The sequence below is a fragment of the Nerophis ophidion genome, linkage group LG11 (genome assembly GCF_033978795.1).
Source record: "Nerophis ophidion isolate RoL-2023_Sa linkage group LG11, RoL_Noph_v1.0, whole genome shotgun sequence".
NCBI classification, from domain to species: domain Eukaryota; kingdom Metazoa; phylum Chordata; class Actinopteri; order Syngnathiformes; family Syngnathidae; genus Nerophis; species Nerophis ophidion.
In genome coordinates this window covers 35,925,083-35,943,936 of record NC_084621.1, presented here as the reverse complement: position 1 = coordinate 35,943,936, position 18,854 = coordinate 35,925,083, and the positions used below count along the sequence as shown (strand labels likewise).

At 40.8% G+C, this 18,854-nt stretch overlaps 2 protein-coding genes across 2 annotated transcripts in view; both read right to left on the bottom strand.

The window, feature by feature from the left end:
- itga8 (integrin, alpha 8) overlaps positions 1 to 18,854 on the bottom strand; it is a gene marked incomplete at its 5' end in the record, with an annotated part of 193,850 nt that overhangs the window by 141,283 nt on the left and 33,713 nt on the right. Inside the window, 3 exons of the mRNA XM_061914761.1 lie at positions 3,449 to 3,494; positions 3,843 to 3,904; positions 10,244 to 10,367. Of these exons, the coding sequence (XP_061770745.1) occupies positions 3,449 to 3,494; positions 3,843 to 3,904; positions 10,244 to 10,367 (232 nt within the window). The remainder of the gene's footprint in view (positions 1 to 3,448; positions 3,495 to 3,842; positions 3,905 to 10,243; positions 10,368 to 18,854) is intronic.
- On the bottom strand, positions 12,459 to 18,006 carry LOC133561983 (uncharacterized). The gene has a single exon (XM_061915744.1). It carries the CDS (start codon positions 16,037 to 16,039, stop codon positions 13,835 to 13,837), a length of 2,205 nt encoding a protein of 734 aa, XP_061771728.1. The 5' UTR covers positions 16,040 to 18,006; the 3' UTR covers positions 12,459 to 13,834.

Sequence of the window (18,854 nt, the reverse complement as noted above, 5' to 3'; positions counted from 1 at the left end):
ACCTTTGTGCTACAAACATTTTGGTCTGTTACAGATTTTTTATGTTATAACTAACATTATTCATAACCAGCACCCCCACCTTGGCAACATCTCCACAAACTTGTCCCAAAGATGTGTGCTGCAAAACATTTTGTCTTGCTACTATAGTTTTTATATTATTAACTATATTGTAGTTTGAATGTCATTTATGTGTAAATATTCATAACCACAACATAAAAAAACTATAATTAAATTTTACAATAGACAGTTTATATTACTTTTTTTTAGTTTGTACTTCATTAAGTTCTGTACTTGTTGTGTTTTTTGTTTGTTTTCATTATATTTGGATGTATTTGTTGGTGTGTATGATATCCAGTAAATAAGACTATTTATTATGTTAAAGGGAGGCAGAAAAATATAAGATTTTTCTTCATCCTGCTTCTTCTCAGGCATTGGTGTGTAAAATATAAATGTATAATTGAGGTATAATGGTCTATCGATCAAAGATGCACATCAATGAAGGAGATGGATAAAAAATTTAATTAAATATACTATAATTAATTAACGATAAAAAAAATTTGCAGCATAAACCAGCATACAAACAAATGAGACAAGTGTGGGGAGGTATGATTCATTAATAACATAAAAACTACAACAGCGAATAATCTAACAATATAATAGGTGGACAAAAATTGTTAGCAGCACAAATGGCATTTATAATTTAAATGTATGTCATGTTGATTGTCTTTTCTTTGGTTTGAGTCAACAAATGAAATAAAAATGATAAAAAGGCAGTGATTTTAAACAAAGTTGGTATATTGTACTGGTTTGAGTCTTGTACTCTGAATGCATCAGCGCCTTTAAAAAAAAAAAAAGAAAATAGCACTAGGGTTGCACGACATAGACAGGATATACATTTGGCCAACAAGTGAGTGTGAATGTTGACCGTCTATCTCTGTTGGCCTTTCAATGAGGTGGCGACTTGTCTGGAGCGTACGCCCGAGTGCAGCTGGGATAGGCTCCAGTCTCACGCGACCCCGAGATGGACAAGCGGTAGAAAATGGATGGATATAGTTTTTAAATACCATGCTAATGACACATTCTGCACATTTGACAGTGACAAGCAAACAACCTCATCTTCAACGCAAGCATTCTCATTAGCGGCTGAGGTCCCTCTACAGTGCAAATTTACAAAATTACAAGTCACTAATCCTCGCCTCCATAGCGGCAAATTAACTAAGTTTCTTGTAAGTAGTATTATCACTGGAGGACGAGGAATAGCTAAACATGCTACACACATGCTTGTGGGGAGGTATAGTTTGGTTGGTAGAGCGGCCGTGCCAGCAACTTGAGGGTGGCAGGTTTGATCCCCGCTTCAGCCATCCTAGTCACTGCCGTTGTGTCCTTTGGCAAGACACTTTACCCACCTGCTCCCAGTGCCAGTCACAGTGGTTTAAATGTAACTTATATATTGGGTTTCACTATGTAAAGCGCTTTGAGTCACTAGAGAAAAAGCGCTATATAAATATAATTCACTTCACTTCACTTCATTACACTACACATTGTAAGAGAATACAATAAGTCATGGAATGTAAACAGAGGTAAGCGGATTGATACAAATAGACAGTAGGTACAATACCAAGTATAGTATCAGTACTTGGTTGTACTACTCTACAGTGATTAAATCTATATTTTTTAGTATCATAAAATCTTTTGTCGTTTTTGTTATTGTTTACAAATAAGTACCTCGGGGCAAATACAAAATTAGTTCAATCAGAGCCAATAGTATGAAGTCATTTTAATTGATATTTTTAGACCTTAGGTACTTATTGTTATTCAAATTTGAACTTTACAGTACAGATAAGAACAAAATATAGATTCATTAGCTTGTTGTAGTGCAGGATAAAAGAGCAATAAAGTGCAGAGTGTTTGAATTTACAAATGAAGGTGTGGATATAAATTGATTACTGTACAATAGGGGTGTAACGGTACATGTATTTGTATTGAACCGTTTCGGTACGGGGGTGTACCGAACAAGTTTCTAAGATAAAGTCTTGACAAGCTGCTTTGCTTCTTCTGCCTCTGTCTCAGCACCCAGCATTGTCCCACCCACACAACCATCTGATTGGTTACACAGATAGCGGTAACAGTCAATCAGCAGTGCGTATTCAGAGCACATGTAGTAAATACTTCAGCGTCGAGCAGATTGGTATTTAGGAGGTCAGCATAAGGCAAGTGATAATAAACAGCCCCCAGTCAACTACTGCTAGCATCACTATGAGCCCGTTGACGTTCTAGAAACTTAAACTGCAGCTCAGCTCGCTCGCAGTTCTGGCTTGATGTGAAGGCTAATTGGCTTTTAGCGTAACGTTAGCTCATGTTGCGGTGTGTGGGTGTGGGTGTGTGTATGTGTTTTACGGACAGAAAAGCTTTGAATGGCAGGGTCCCTGCTATCACATGTTGACAAAAATATAACATTTACATAATAAAAATAAATTACAGGCTTCCCAAATGCTGTAATAAATTAAGCATAATGAGTTGACTTAAAACTGTTTAATGTTGCACTTTTTATATGTACAAGAAAAGTTTTGTCATTTTCTTTATTCTGAGCAACAATTTGAGGCAGTTTAATGTTGATTAGCGTGGGCAGAATTATTATAGGTTCCGAATGTTAAAAGGATAAAGCCAATGTCTACAAATTTGGTAAATAAATAACCCAAATATTTTTATTTGTTGTTTTCTTACTGTACCAAAAATGAACCAAACCGTGACCTCTAAACCGAGGTACGTACCGAACCAAAATTTTTGTGTACGGTTACACCCCTACTGTACAAATAAATGTATTTCACTCCTTGTTTATGGATTTATGTTATATTTTATGAATATATGTTATAGATGGCCATCTTGTGTTTTTGTTTGATTATAAGAAATAAATTATTCGATGAACTTGAACATTTTTAAATATCAGTAACATCATTGGTATGAACAATACTGCCCCTGTAACTACTTGGTTGTTGAAACAATACCCTAATTTGTAATATCGCCCAAAACTAACGTTAAGTATAAAAACAACATAAGAATAAATGTTTAGCATATTTTAACAAGAGTGTAGATAGAAGCATGACAACAGAAAAGTAACCAATTATAACGGTAAACTAAAAAGTAGAATAATACTAGTTTTGATAAAATAATACAGCATGCAATATGTTACTGCATACCTCAGCAGCCCAATCAGGAGCCTTTATAGCCCATTTTGAAATGATTCTATTATCATTTATAATCGTAATATATATCGTTATCACAGGAGGCTGCGATTTCTGTCACAATTCAATCCTTATTTGGCACCGGTATTGTCAAAACATAAATGATAAAAAGCCCTACTGACAACACGAATTATGACAGGCTGTACGACTTTGGTTTGAATTGCAAATTGTCCAACCTTTGGAGTGTATAGATTAAATGCACTTACCTTGCCAGTAGAAGCTGCCAGGTCCTCCTACCACCAGCTTTCCATCCTGGAATAAATATAATTAGCTGGAGGTTAAATCATGTGACAGGAACTTCTTTGCAACTAACATGACTGTGAATACAGGTGTGTATGTTAGAGTCCTGCTGGCATGCATGTTGACAAGATGCGGGAAATGACAGCTTCCTGTACAGAAGGGTTAAGTTGGACTGTGAGGCGGGGGTTAAAGGTCACACTGACTTTACAGTGAAAGAATGTGTATGTGTTTATTTAGTCTATTGTGTTGAGAGGCGCACTGAGACTAGAGGCTCCTCAGGGGACAAACGGGCTCCCATCTTTCGCTATAAATCTCACAGGGGAGGTGATGCGTTCAGGGAGTCATCCCAGCAATGCGTACCTTGGTGAAATCCACACTGAAGCCAGCCTGGCAGAAGCCCTGTCCGTCTGGGCCTGGTTCATCTGCAAGGCACACACACAATGCAGTATATTTAAATAGGCTAGCATGTCATTTGTTTTAATCAGTGGGGAATTTGGTTTTCTGGAGCTAAACACTCATAGCACTCCGGCAGCCGGTATTCGAGTCGAAGAAAAAACAATGTGGGGTTGTATATGAATTACACCGCTTAACCGTGCATGAAAATAAAAAGGATTGATTGCTCCCCACGTTGAGTGGAAGTGTGCACACGCGTGTATAAACAGTGTGATTTATGAGACGCAGGGAGGATGGAGCACAAATTAGACATGAGATAGAAACTACGTTTGTATCCCCCTGGAGAGCAGCGTGTTAAGTGTGGATTTGTTGTTGCATATCTGCGAGATGACTCGAGGCAGGGAGGATATGCGTGAGTGTGAACAGTGAGGGACTTGTCAGCAGATGAGACGATAAGGGGCCCTGCGTTTGATCTGCTGTTTATGATGTGCCACCTGATAGCTTCCATTTGTCATTATCGTGCTCTCCCTGAGCCTTATATCACCCCGATGGAGGCAGAAGGTAGCTGGATGTGAAGCGGAAAGAGTTAGAGAGAGAGTCGGGAAAATCCCATTAAAATTACAAAAAAAAGGGTGCAAGAGAAAAGATACGGATAAACTTTTTATTATTCCGTTGGATTCTTGTAAGGTTGTATATAGTCAGTGCAGTAGCCACAACATCCAACTGCAGCAGTAGGGGTGCAACTGTAGAAATTTTATACAACGATAGTTTTGGACGGCTGAAAGTCCAAAAGATACACGTTGATAGCACGTTGTGTAACTTGTAGATAAAAACAAAATAGAATGATTTGCAAATTCTTTTCAGCCTACATACAATTCAATAGACTGCAAAGACAAGATACTTAACACTTAAACTGGAAAACGTTGTTAGTTTTTGCAAATATTAGCTCATTTGGAATTTGATGACTGCAACATGTTTCAAAAAAGGTGGCACAAGTGTTAAACAAGACTTAGAAAGTTGAGGGATGCTCATCAAACTCTTATTTGGAACATCCCACAGGTCAACAGACTAATTGGGAACAGGTGGGTGCCATGATTGGGTATAAAAGCAGCTTCTATGAAATGCTCAGTCATTCACAAACAAGGATGGGGCGAGGGTCACCACTTTGTGAACAAATGCGTGAGAAAATTGTCAAACAGTTTAAGAACAACATTTCTCAACGAGCTATTGCCAGGAATTTAGAGATTTCACCATCTACAGTCCGTAATATCATCAAAAGGTTCAGAGAATCTGAAGAAATTACTGCACGTAAGCGTAATAAACATTGAATGTCCGTGACTTTGGATCCCTCAGGCGGTACTGCATCAAAAAGCCACATCAGTGTGTAAAGGATATCACCATATGGCCTCAGGGACACTTCAGAAAAACCACTGTCAGTAACTACAGTTCATCGCTACATCAGTAAGTGTAAGTTAAAACTCTACTATGGAAAGCGAAAGCCATTCATCAATAAAGGTAACGAAATAGCAAACAAGAAAAGCTTAGCATGTAAGCAGGCAAACAAAAAGGCGAAGCTTAGCTCAGGAATCAAATGTTTAGCCGTTGTAACTGTTGTGTGGAAGAAAATAAGAACGCCAGACTGAGTGTGGCGAAAAGCAGGGAATAAGTAGCTCTCTGATTGGTGCCCAGGAGCAGGTGAGCGTCTCGAACACTAATCAGAGGCAGGTGAAAACAATCTGCAGTCATGGCAAGTAAAACACAAACCCAGGGGTGCTCAAAACAGGAACTAACGAGTCAAAAACTAAACAAACATGATCCCGGCAGCGGATCGTGACAATAGTAGTTCTATACAGCATGCGCAAATATTTTCATGTACATAAAATGTGTGATTGTAAATAATGTTAATGAGATTAATCCTTAATAAAATTCCCTTCGAGAAAAAAGCACCTTCTTATTAAAAAAAGCCCTTTGCCCAAAAATGCGTTACTCATTGAAAAACAACCCCAAAATGGTTCATAGTTTTGAAAACCCAGAAATTGAGTTAAAATAATACACTCATCACCCAAAACATTAATTGCTCTTCATAAAAATAATCCCGGGCAGAACGGTGATACAGGGGTTAGTGCATCTGCCTCACAATACGAAGGTCCTGAGCAGTTCTGGGTGCAATCCCGGGCTCGGGATCTTTCTTTGTGGAGTTTGCATGTTCTCCCCGTGACTGCGTGGGTTCCCTCCGTGTACTCCGGCTTCCTCCCACTTCCAAAGACATGCACCTGGGGATAGGTTGATTGGCAACAATAAATTGGCCCTAGTGTGTGAATGTGAGTGTGAATGTTGTCTGTCTATCTGTGTTGGCCCTGTGATGAGGTGGCGACTTGTCCAGGGTGTACCCTGCTTTCTGCTCGAATGCAGCTGAGATAGGCTCCGGCGACACCCCGCGACCCCAAAAAGGAAAAGGGATAGAAAATGGATGGATGGAAAAATAACCCCAAAATTTAACCCAACACTCGCAACTCATAAATTGGGTTATCAAAATATCCCAGCATTTTTTAGTGTGTAACACTCATAACTCAGCTGTGACGTCATTCCCAGCTTCCGAGGTGAATGGAACGCACTATTATACTGGATGATGCTGAGGTACACGCCTGCAATGTTTGTTAACAAAGTTAGCATACTAAGGCAGCGTGCTACCATGCTAGCCTTAGCATGTTAACATGTAAAGCAGAATCTCAAACTCAATTTACCTGGGGGCCACTGAATGCAGAAACTGGGTGAGGCTGGTCCGCAAGAAAAGATTTCTTAAAAAATCTAACATGCACTTTTTAATGAATTCACCTTCTATGAATGGCTTTCCCGCCCTAGCAACATACTTGACAACCCTCACCATTTTTCCGGGAGACACCTGAATTTCAGTGGACCTCCCGACAATCTACCGGTGCAACCATTTTCCCGAATTTTCCCAATTTTCACCCAGCCGACATTATTAAGGGCTGCCGTGACTGCACTGCCTCTACAACAGTGGTTCTCAACCTTTTTTCAGTGATGTACCCCCTGTGAACATTTTTTTAATTCAAGTACCCCCTAATCAGAGCAAATAATTTTTGGTTGAAAAAAAGAGATAAAGAAATAAAATACAGCACTATGTCATCAGTTTATGATTTATTAAATTGTGTAACAGTGCAAAATATTGCTCATTTCTAGTGGTCTTTCTTGAACTATTTGGAACAAAAGATATAGAAATAACTAAACAAATTGTTGAAAAATAAACAAGTGACTTAAATTAAAAATAAAGATTTCTACACATAGAAGTAATAATCTGTGACGTCTCGGTGGCATCTTGGTGCCAATGGTGCTCTTCCAGGATGCAGTCAGGCAACGGACACAGCGTGGAGGTAGGAGATAATGATTTATTTAACTAACAAACAGACTAATAACAAAAACACTGGGTACCAAAAGACAAAAACAAAAAGCTAGTTAGCATAAGAGCTAGGGAAACAAAAGGCAGCTAAGCACAGTATCATTAGCGAATATACGACATGAAACAAAGAGGCTAAGCGCGGAGGCTATCGAGTCCAAACATCAAAATACAAACGTCACTGGTTGCGTGAAAGCAAACAATACGAGGCCAGGCCGAGAAAACAAAAAGGGCAGGTTATATAGAGTCTCTGATGAAAACAGGTGTGCAAATAAGCAGGTGAACAAATCAAGTTGCCCTGGTGACAAAAAACAAATCAGGAAGTACACAAACCAACTCAAGACTAAATGACAAGCGATCCGTGCTGCGGATCGCAACAATAATCAACTTAAAGTGCCCTCTCATCAACTTAATTCTAAACATTTCTTCACAAAAAAAATTAATATTTAACATCAATATTTATGGAACATGTCCGCACGGCTCGGTTGGTAGAGTGGTAGAGTGGCCGTGTCAGCAACTTGAGGGTTGCAGGTTCGATTCCCACTTGTGCCATCCTAGTTACTGCCGTTGTGTCCTTGGGCAAGACGCTTCACCCTCCTGCTCCCAGTGCCACCCACACTGGCTTAAATGTCATTTAGATATTGGGTGTCACTATGTGAAGCGCTTTGAGTCACTTGAGAAAAGCGCTATATAAATATAATTCACTTCACTTCACTTCAAAAGTCTAGCTGTCAAAACTGAATGTCAGATTGTGGTATTATTTTTCCACAGTTTATGAACTTACATTCATACTTCATTGAATTATTATTCAATAAACATATGTATAAAGGATTTATGAATTGCTGCTGTTTTTTTAGAATGATTCTAATAAATCTCATTTGTCCCTTGGCATACCTTCAAGTACCTCCAGGGGTCCGCGTATCTCTAAAAGAACGCTACTGCTCCACTACACCCCTAAAAGAAAACTACTGCTCCACTACACGTCATCGCGCACGCTTTTATATCACACAACCAATGTGCCGGCTATGTATCATGTTGTGTTAAACTTGAGCAGAACAACGTTAGGGGCTGCAAGACGTACTTGTTCAACAGCCATACACGTCACACTAAGGGTGGCCGTAAAAAAACTTTTAATACTGTTACAAATATGAGCCACACTGTGAACCCACACCAAACAAGAATGACAAACCCTTTTTGGGAGAATTTCCGCACCCTAACACAACTTAAACACAAGAGAACAAATACCCAGAACACCTTGCAGGGCTACAATATACAACACCTCAACTGACGCAAGTAGGGAGAGTGGAGGAATGGGGGTTGGTGGTAGCAGGAGTGTGTATATTCTAGCCCGGAAGAGTTAGGTCTGCATGGGATTCTGGGTAATTTTGCTGGTGTGTTTATGTTGTGACACGATGCAAAGTGTTCTCCCGAAATGTGTTTGTCATTCTTGTTTGGTGTGGGTTGACAGTCTGGCACATATTTGTAACAGTGTTAAAAGTTTTTTTACGGCCACCCTCAGTGTGACTTGTGTAGCTGTTGATCAAATATATCTTGCAACAACATGAGTGCGTCTTGTTTGGCCAGATGCAACTGGGCTTGCGCGCTGCCATTTCAGGATGTAGGGGGGCGCTAAAGGCAGCGCCGTTATGGCATTCCCTGAATATTGTTGATCTGGTAAAAATTGACAAGGGCTTCGAGAGAATTGGTGCCCTGAAATTCAGGGGTCTCCCGGGAAAATTGGGTACGTTGGCAAGTATGACGCTGTCAAGCGCCGTCCATATTAAACCGCAATTGGCCCGCGGGCAGCATGTTTGAGACCACTGATGTAAAAAATATGAGCAAGGGGCATTTTGACTTTTGAATGGTTGAAATTGGTTAAGGAATGTTTACCATGAATTGATTAACGTGGACCCCGACTTAAACAAGTTGAAAAACTTATTCGGGTGTTACCACTTAGTGGTCAATTGTACGGAATATGTACTGAACTGTGCAATCTACTAATACAATTTTCAATCAATCGAGCACAGACATTGTAAGACTATTTAAGAGAGAATAAGTGTTACAAAAAAGCAGCAAATCTGTGAAAACTGGGATTGGGAATATGGGAAATAGCACAATTGGCCTGTATGAGCTGATTGGCTTGGTGTTGGAATTTTTGGAATCTGCCCTGTGGCCCTGAATGTCCGCCCTGAGATCGGTAGGTCATGAGTTCAAACCCCGGCCAAGTCATACCAAAGACTATAAAAACGGGACCCATTTGGCACTCAGCATTTAAGGGTTGGAATTGGGGATTAAATCACCAAAATGATTCCTGAGCGCGGCCACCATTGCTGCTCGCTACTCCCCACTGCTCCCCTCATCTCATAGAGGGTGGAACAAAGGGAAAGGTCAAATGCAGAGGGTAATTTCACCACACCTAGTGTGAGTGTGACTATCAGTGGTTCTTTAACTTTTAATGCTGAATAAGTGTTACGGAAAAGCGGGAAATATTCTGGATTTTTTTCTAGTATACAAAAAATATAGAATTTGTGCAACTAAGAAAATTGTTAGTTTGAATGTCCAGGATGAGTGCAATGTGTTGATTGATTGAAATTGATTGAAACTTTAATAAGTAGATTGCACAGCACAGTACATATTCCGTACAATTGACCAGTAAATGGTAACACCCGAATAAGTTTTTCAACTTGTTTAAGTCGGGGTCCACGTTAATCAATTCATGGTAATGATGGTGGAACTGTTTGAATCGGTTAACAAATCCTGGAAATGTGCAAGTGTAAAATATTGTCCATTTGTCCATCAGCATTCTCACCATGATGTCCCATATACAAGTTCTGTACTGGGTATTTTGGTCATGCAAAAAAAAACAATCTTTGTGTTCATATTGACAGCAGCAGAAAAGTAAAAAAAGAGGAAGTGCAAGAGGAAGCAGAGGCGAGGCTAAAGAGTGACTCACTGGTCCGGCACGGCGAGTATTCCGCGTAGGCACTGAAGTTCTGGACGGCGACATAGCAGGTACCGACCGGATCCTTTTCCCCGCTCAGCTTCACAGTGCGCCAGTGGTATAGAGGAGCGCATGCCTGCAAAATCAATCACAGTTTAGTCTCCGGCACACACTCAAAAAGAAACTCAAAAACTGGAAAGGGGCGGCAGCAATAAACTGATATAGTTTACATGCACTAATTATAAAAACGAAAACACCACCGGCTAGTTTATGTTACCATTAGTGTCTTAAAAGAACATAGATTCTTTAGAGCGGGGGTCAGCAACCCGCGGCTCTGGTCTTTAGTGCCACTCTAGTGGCTCCCTGCATCATTTTTTAAAAAGGATTGAAAATGAAAAAAGATGGTGGGGAAAATTATTATTTAGTTTTAGGATGTTTTTTGTTTGAGGAAAAACATGACACAAACCTTCCCAATTGTTAGACAGCCCACCGTTTAATATGTTTGTGTTTATGCTTCACTGATGAGAATATTTGGTGAACATCATTTTGTCCAACTAATTTCGGTGGTTCTTGAACACACCATAGTGTGGACCGTGACGCAACAGTTTGTTTACATGTAACATCTTCCACTCCTTCTTTGTCTCATTTTGTCCACCAAAGGTTTTATGCTGTGTGTGAATGCACAAAGGTACACTTTGTTGATGCTATTGACTTGTTGGAGTGCTAATCAGGCATATTTGGTCAGTGCATGACTGCAAACTAATCAATGCTAACATGCTATTTAGAGTAGCTGTATGTACATATTGCATCATTATGCCTCATTTGTAGGTATATTTGAGCTTATTTATTATCCTTCACTTTTATCCTTTTTGTATATAATTTAGTTCGGCATGTCTCATGAGACATTATCCGTATGTAATATTGGCTGCATTTCAGATAGTTGTTTGTATGCCATGTTGTTCCAGACCACAGCAAACATTACTTAGCTTGCCAAAGATTGTAATAAATCTAATAAAAGAAGACAGCCTGCCGTTTCCTTTAACTTGGACACACACGTCTATACCTTGGGCCATTAAAAGCCACTAACCTTTCAGGAGTTATTTCACCTTCTGAGTAGCCCCTGATTTACTAATGGTCTATAATGTTGTAAAAATGTGTAGAATAAATATTGCATTTCAACATTTCTGTCAACGAAGATTTGCTTCAGCCTGGGACACAGTTTCATTTTGATGGTAGGCTGTTATAGCTAATATAGACACTTACGTCATGTGTTGCCTTCATTATAACACTTACGGGTATATACTGCTTTTCATTTTTTTGCGGCTCCAGACAAATTTGTTTTTTGTGTTAGTAGTCCAATATGGCTCTTTCAACATTTTGGGTTGCCGACCCCTGCTTTAGAGGGTCTATATTTTTCACAGTTACTAATTATCCTGAATAAAAAATGCCCACTCACAGCTATCTTGAACACACTTACACGCAGGGAACATGTGCACATACACCAAAACAGTCCAAGAGAATCTACAAACAATTTGCAGTCATATATATAGAACATATATTTAATGATAGCTAATGTTAGTAGCTAAACATTGCCTAATCGCTAAATCATTAGTAGTTAATGCGTAATTATGTGCTAAAAGATGGAAGAGGGCAGATTATAATGCTAATTACAATACTTTGGAAAGTTAAAGCCCTTAAGGTATTTGCATAAAGGTTGCAAACAGACTTTGAATTAGTAATTTTGATTAATCAGCATTTTCAACAATGTATGCCCATTTTCACTGTATTGTACAAATAGAAAGATACACATAGTGTATGTTTATTAGCAGGACTTCACCATACATGTCACAATGTTTGAGTCACGCAATACAATACAGAATTGCGATATTGTGATGTATTGCAATATACAAAATGAACATTAAAATAGAAGTTATACATATGTGCTTGGTGACAGTAATAATGAATTGGACAAAGTCAGTCAAAAAATAATGTAATTCAGATCCATTTCCATGTGTGTGCTGAAAGGGAATCACGTTTCTTGCGAAAACTGAAAACATGTTTTATATTCTAGTTTCTTCAAAATAACCACCCTTTGCTCTGATTACTGCTTTGCACACTCTTGGCATTCTCTCAATGAGCTTCAAGCACACCTGTGAAGTGAAAACCATTTCAGGTGACTACCTCTTGAAGCTCATCCAGAGAATGCCAAGAGTGTGCGAAAAACTAACCAGAGCAAAGGGTGGCTATTTTGAAGAAACTACAATATAAAACATGTTTTCAGTTATTTCACATAGCTCCACATGGGTTCATTCATAGTTTTGATGCTTTCAGTGTATGAGCTGATTGGCTTGGTATTTTACAATGTAAAATGTCATGAAAATTAAAAAAACGCATTCAATGAGAAGGTGTGTCCAAACTTTTGGCCTGTACTGTATATATTATGTATATTAGGAGTATACTAATTAATTTTAACAATTTTTGTGGTTGGCGATTCCATTCAGGGAACATTTTTTTTAGAACGATATAATACGATACGAAACAATTTGGTGAGTTGAGATCGTCTTAGTATTTTTTTAGCAAAAAATAAAAATAAAAATCAAGCAGTGTGACTGTGAAATAAATACTTGATACATGACAATGCAGATGACGTTTCATATATTCCTTGTATTTGTTGTAATGGATTTATGTATAAATGAACTATGGATACAAACAAGCAAGTAAAAAACAGTTAGTGGCCAATGAATTCACATCTTATTTGAATAAAGTGCAACCAACACTTCAGGTTGAAGTAACAGGAGGAAACATTGAAACAATGTTCAATAAAAGTACAGTAACTAACATTTAACAGTCGATTTACCTTATAAATAAAATTCCCCTATCTGGCCATACAGTATCTGTTCTCCTCCCTGCCGTCGCCAATGAAAGACAGTGTCCCGGGTATGGGGAAGCATGAGTATACCCCCTTATCCCTCATTCCTTGTCCCTCGCTTCCTAATTTCCATAGGCTCCTTCAGCCATCTCTTCTATTTGTTTCTTTCTCATTAAATGACTTCTTCTTGTTGTGACGTCTAGGTGGCATTGTGGCGTGTGTTTGCGTTCTCGTGGTGCAGCGGAGATGGAACACAGCTAAATGTAGGAATGATGATTTATTTCTGACTACAAAAACAAACTAATTACAAAAACATTTGCACTATAGATAAACCAACAGAACTTAGCATAGGAGCTAGAAAGAACAGAAATTGCTAGTATCTAAACTAGGGACAAGGAAATGAACAAAATAGCCTGGAAGCTAAACGAATAACAAATGTACTTTACCACAATGCGGGAATGAGACATCATCTGTTGCGTGAGGCAAACTATAGTCCGAGAACGAAAGGCAAACAAAGACAGGCATATATAGGGGCAGAAATCATCAGGGGCAGGTGCGCGTGATCAAAAACCAGAAACAGGTGACACTAAATGCGTAACTAGGCAACCGAAACAAACCAGGAAGTGCAACCAGGAACTAATGATGTCAAATACAAAACAGGCTGTGATAACAAAACAGAAACAAAACCAGAATATGACATGGTCCAAGACTTGGACCATGACATAAGCCTCCCCCTAAGGGACAGATCCCAGATGTCCCAGTATGAACCCCCCCACACAAAAAAGTCCAAACATGAAGGGAGGGCGGAGGGAGGACACGGTGGAGGGTCGCCAGGTCGCATGTCCACGAATCCACCGAGGACAAGCCAGGTGGCGGCGGCGGATGGAACGCCGCTGCCGTGAAAGTCTTGGGGGGCGCCCTCGTAGAGGCCACACACGTAGCAGACATGGAGGAGGAAGCGCCCGGCGGGGAGGACGACCCCGTAGAGGCCACACACGTGGCCGACATGGAGGAGGGCGTTTCAGCGCCGTCGTCATGGCAGGCTTGGAAGCTGCAGACGAGGGTGCGGGGACTGCAGCCAAAGCAGGCCCGAAAGCAGCAGGCGAAGACGGGGCGGTCGCTGCAGCCGAATCCGGCGGCGTCGTCGCGGAGACAGGCGGCGTCGTCGTGGAGACAGGCGGCGTCGTCTCGGAGACAGGCGTGGACGCCACCGCGGAGACAGGCGTGGACGCCGCAGCAGTCGAGTCAGGCGTGGACGCCGCAGCAGACGAGTCAGGCGTGGACGCCGCAGCAGACGAGTCAGGCGTGGACGCCGCAGCAGACGAGTCAGGCGTGGACGCCGCAGCAGACGAGACAGGCGTGGACGCCGCAGCAGACGAGACAGGCGTGGACGCCACCGCGGAGACAGGCGTGGACGCCGCAGCAGTCGAGTCAGGCGTGGACGCCGCAGCAGACGAGTCAGGCGTGGACGCCGCAGCAGACGAGTCAGGCGTGGACGCCGCAGCAGACGAGTCAGGCGTGGACGCCGCAGCAGACGAGTCAGGCGTGGACGCCGGCAGAGGAGCTGGAGCGGACGCCGGCAGAGGAGCTGGAGCGGACGCCGGCAGAGGAGCTGGTGCAGAAGCCGGCAGAGGAGCCGGCACTGGTTTCAGCCGAGGAGCCGGCACTGGTCTCAGCCGAAGAACAGGTGCTGGAGTGGGATCCAGCATGAAGTCCCGTGCTGGATTGGGATCCAGCATGACGTCAGGTGCTGGAGTGTAATCCAGACCTGGACTAGAAATCTGACATGGACTAGGACTACGACTGTGACTAGGACTAAGACTATGAACAAGACTAAAACTAGGACTGGGACTAAGACTAAGACAAGGACCAGGACTCGAACTATGACAAGGACTAAGACTATGAACATGGCTAGGACCAGGACTCAAACTGTGACTTTGGCTAGCATTAGGAATGTGACTTGGGCTAGAACTGAAACAAGAACTGGGACTGGAACTGGGACTAGCTACAGCTAGCCGTGGTGTCGGTGGAGGCGGCCTAGGAGGTGCTAGCCGTGGTGCCGGTGGAGGCGGCCTAGTAGGTGCTAGCCGGAATACCGGTGGAGGAGGACGCACAGGAGGCTGCGGTTTGACGGGACAAAAGACCGGCGGAGGAGGTCTTTGTGGAGGAAGAGGCTTGGCTGAACGCCACTGTGCTACCTCCGTAACACAGCTACCAGCATGAGCCCCCCCTTCCACAAGCGGATGCCAGACGCTCTCTCCATGGTCTACAACTACCTCTAGGGGTGGGTGGGGGGAGGAACAAAAAGAGGTAGACAGGGTGGGAGGAAAAGTCACTGGGGAAGGGGGCCAAGTCACAACTGGAGGGGTTTCAGAAAATAAAGACTTATATTGGGATTGAAAACAAATGTCTTTAAGGAGTGTAAGGGAGCTATTCACGTCCCCTGTGGACGACTGAGGGAGTGCATGCTGTAAAAAAAAATCTTCATCTCCACTCTGCTCAGGTGACGTCAGAGGGCTGACGTCACGGGTGCAGTACCTGTGACTACCAGGCCAGTCGGAAGAGTGAGATGAGGAATAAATAAAAGAGTTACCAGACATGGGAGAAGAGTCTTGGACGGGTTGGAAGTGGCTGTGTCCGTGAAAGAGGGATGGCGGGGCTGACGCGTCACTATCGGGAGGTGAAGTCCTCCTCCGTGACTTCCGCTTTCGCTGACGCATGCGGACCGGGACCGCAGCGAGCCGAGGGGCGTCGGGTGAAGCCTGAAGGCGTTCAGGCTCCCAGATCCACTCTGGCGTGTGGCAATAAGTCCCTGCCTGCATCGCTTGGACTATCTGCCCCGTATGCACATCAAAAGCCTCAATTTCGGCTGCGAGAGAACGTTTACTGGCTCGGACTATACTGTGACGTCTAGGTGGCATTGTGGCGTGTGTTTGCATTCTTGTGGTGCAGCGGAGATGGAACACAGCGTAAAGGTAGGAATGAAGATTTATTTCTGACTACAAAAACAAACTAATAACAAAAACACTTGCACTATAGACAAACCAACAGAACTTAGCATAGGAGCTAGAAAGAACAGAAATTGCTAGTATCTAAACTAGGGACAAGGAAATGAACAAAATAGCCTGGAAGCTAAACGAATAACAAAAGTACTTTACCACAATGCGGGAATGAGACATCATCTGTTGCGTGAGGCAAACTATAGTCCGAGAACGAAAGGCAAACAAAGACAGGCATATATAGGGGCAGAAATCATCAGGGGCAGGTGCGCGTGATCAAAAACCAGAAACAGGTGACACTAAATGCGTAACTAGGCAACCGAAACAAACCAGGAAGCGCAACCAGGAACTAAAGATGTCAAATACAAAACAGGCTGTGATAACAAAACAGAAACAAAACCAGAATATGACATGGTCCAAGACTTGGACCATGACACTTGTGTTCCATCAATCGTTAAACCCCTAATGTATATGTATATATTATATCGTACAGCAATATTCTGCCATATTGATGTTTTACCACCCATACTACACACCATATACAGCAGTTCTCAAATAGTGGGGCGGGACCTCATGGGGTGCGATACTGCTTTATCAGTATCATGTTTCAAACGCCACTTTGAAAAGCTGTGCACAGCACAATGTGCTCATTGTAGCCATTTACTCGGACTTACTCATTTTAGTCAAATCCCAAAAAAATCCATCCATTTTCTACCGCTTGTCCCGTTCGGGAGAGCAGGGGATGCTGGAGCCTATCTCAATTGCATTCGGGCAGAAGGCGCTTACACCCTGGACAAGTCGCCACCTCATCACAGGGCATTGTTATAATAATAATCGGAATTTTTACATGGCAAAATTATGTCAGAAGTCATTCTATGAAAAGAGTCACAATTTTACTTGACAAAAGTCACAATTTTATAAGAAAACTTAAACATGTCGGCATTGTTATAATGATAATCGGAATTTTTACCTGGCAAAATTATGACAAAAGTCATAATTCTACTCAAAAAATTTCACTATTTTACAAACAACAACAAAAAATGTGTAATATGGTGATAAAAGTCGGAATTTTATAAGAGAAATGTTACCATTTTGCGTTAAAAAATAATCATTTCATTTAAAAAAGTAGTAACTTTACACTTTTGCAATACTACAGAAACAGAAAGAATATGAGAAATTGTCCCCCAGTTTGTAAGAAAAAAGTCAACACATTGTGAAAAAGAGACTGCCTTTAGTTATTTTATTTTATTTTTTTGTAATATTTTTTGGTAATTGTTTTTTAATCTTCATTATTTACTTCAAGTTATTACAGTATGTCTCTATATACATATTTTATTAATTTATTATTTTATTAATGGTGCCTAGTGTGTGAATGTGAGTATGAATGTTGTCTGTCTATCTGTGTTGGCCCTGCGACATACTTGCCAACCCTCCTGGATTTTCCGGGATACTCCCGAAATTCAGCGCCTCTCCCGGAAACCTCACGGACAAATTTTCTCCCGAGAATCTCCCAAAATTCAGGCGCAGCTGGAGGCCACGCCCCCTCCAGCTCAATGCGGACCTGAGTGACATGTATAAAGAGCGTGTCTGCCCAATGACGTTATAACTGTATAATGATCGAGGGCGAGTTCTTGGTTTCTTATGTGGGTTTATTGTTAGACAGTTTCATCAACGTCCTGCCAGCGCGGTAAAACAACACACAACAACAGCAGTCCGTTTTCGTCTACCGTAAAGCAGTTCATCTGCCGAATAGCAATGTTGTGCCACTCTTAGACAGGACAATACTGCCATCTACTGAACATGTATATGGTTAGAAAAACAAAGATGGACAATTCAACCCTTAACTCAACCACGAGTAGATGACTGTTATGTGTGTGTAAATGTGTAAATAAATGAACACTGAAATTCAAATATTTCTTTTATTTATGTATATATATATATATATATATATATATATATATATATTTCTGATATATATATACAAATATATATATATACAAATATATATATATATATATATGTATATATATATATATATATATATATATATATATATATATATATATATATATATACATATATATATATATATATATATGAAATACTTGACTTTGAATCTAGCGGTAAATATACTCCTCCCCTCTTAACCATGCCCCCAACTAAGCCCCCCCACCCCAACCACGCCCCCCACCCAAGTTAGTCACTTTTTTTTTTATATATATATATAGTTTAATTGAGGATTTTATTATTTTTTGCATTTCAGGCAAATTGATGCAGTTCAAATATTTTCTGATACAGACTAAAAAACAATATTAATAAATATTTTTTTATTCATATATTTTTCTTTAATGGTAATACGAATACAATGTTATGCAAAGGTGTACTTATAACAATTTTATAGACAAACTATACTATTTATTAGGGCTGTGAATCTTTGGGCACCACGTGATTCGAATAAATTCGATTCATGGGGGTAACGATTCCATTCAGAACCGATTTTCAATTCAAAATCAATAATTTTTTTAATATTCTTAGGTGCTAGTTCTATGATTAACTACATTCCTCCATAAAATAAATATACAGCTTTAATAAATGTGTACATTCCCTAAAAGAAAACTGTTTTAAAAAAAATTCAAACATTAACATTTACTAAAGTGGCTGGACAGTACAGATGTTTACGGTGCAATATAGACAATCATTGAGAAGCACTGATATACTGTAGTTTAATAACGTTTAGGACTTAAGTCATGTTTTC

Coding starts and splice junctions, on each gene's coding strand:
- LOC133561983 (XM_061915744.1), bottom strand. CDS start 16,039: ATGCAAACACACGCCACAATGCCACCTAGACGTCACAGTATAGTCCGA.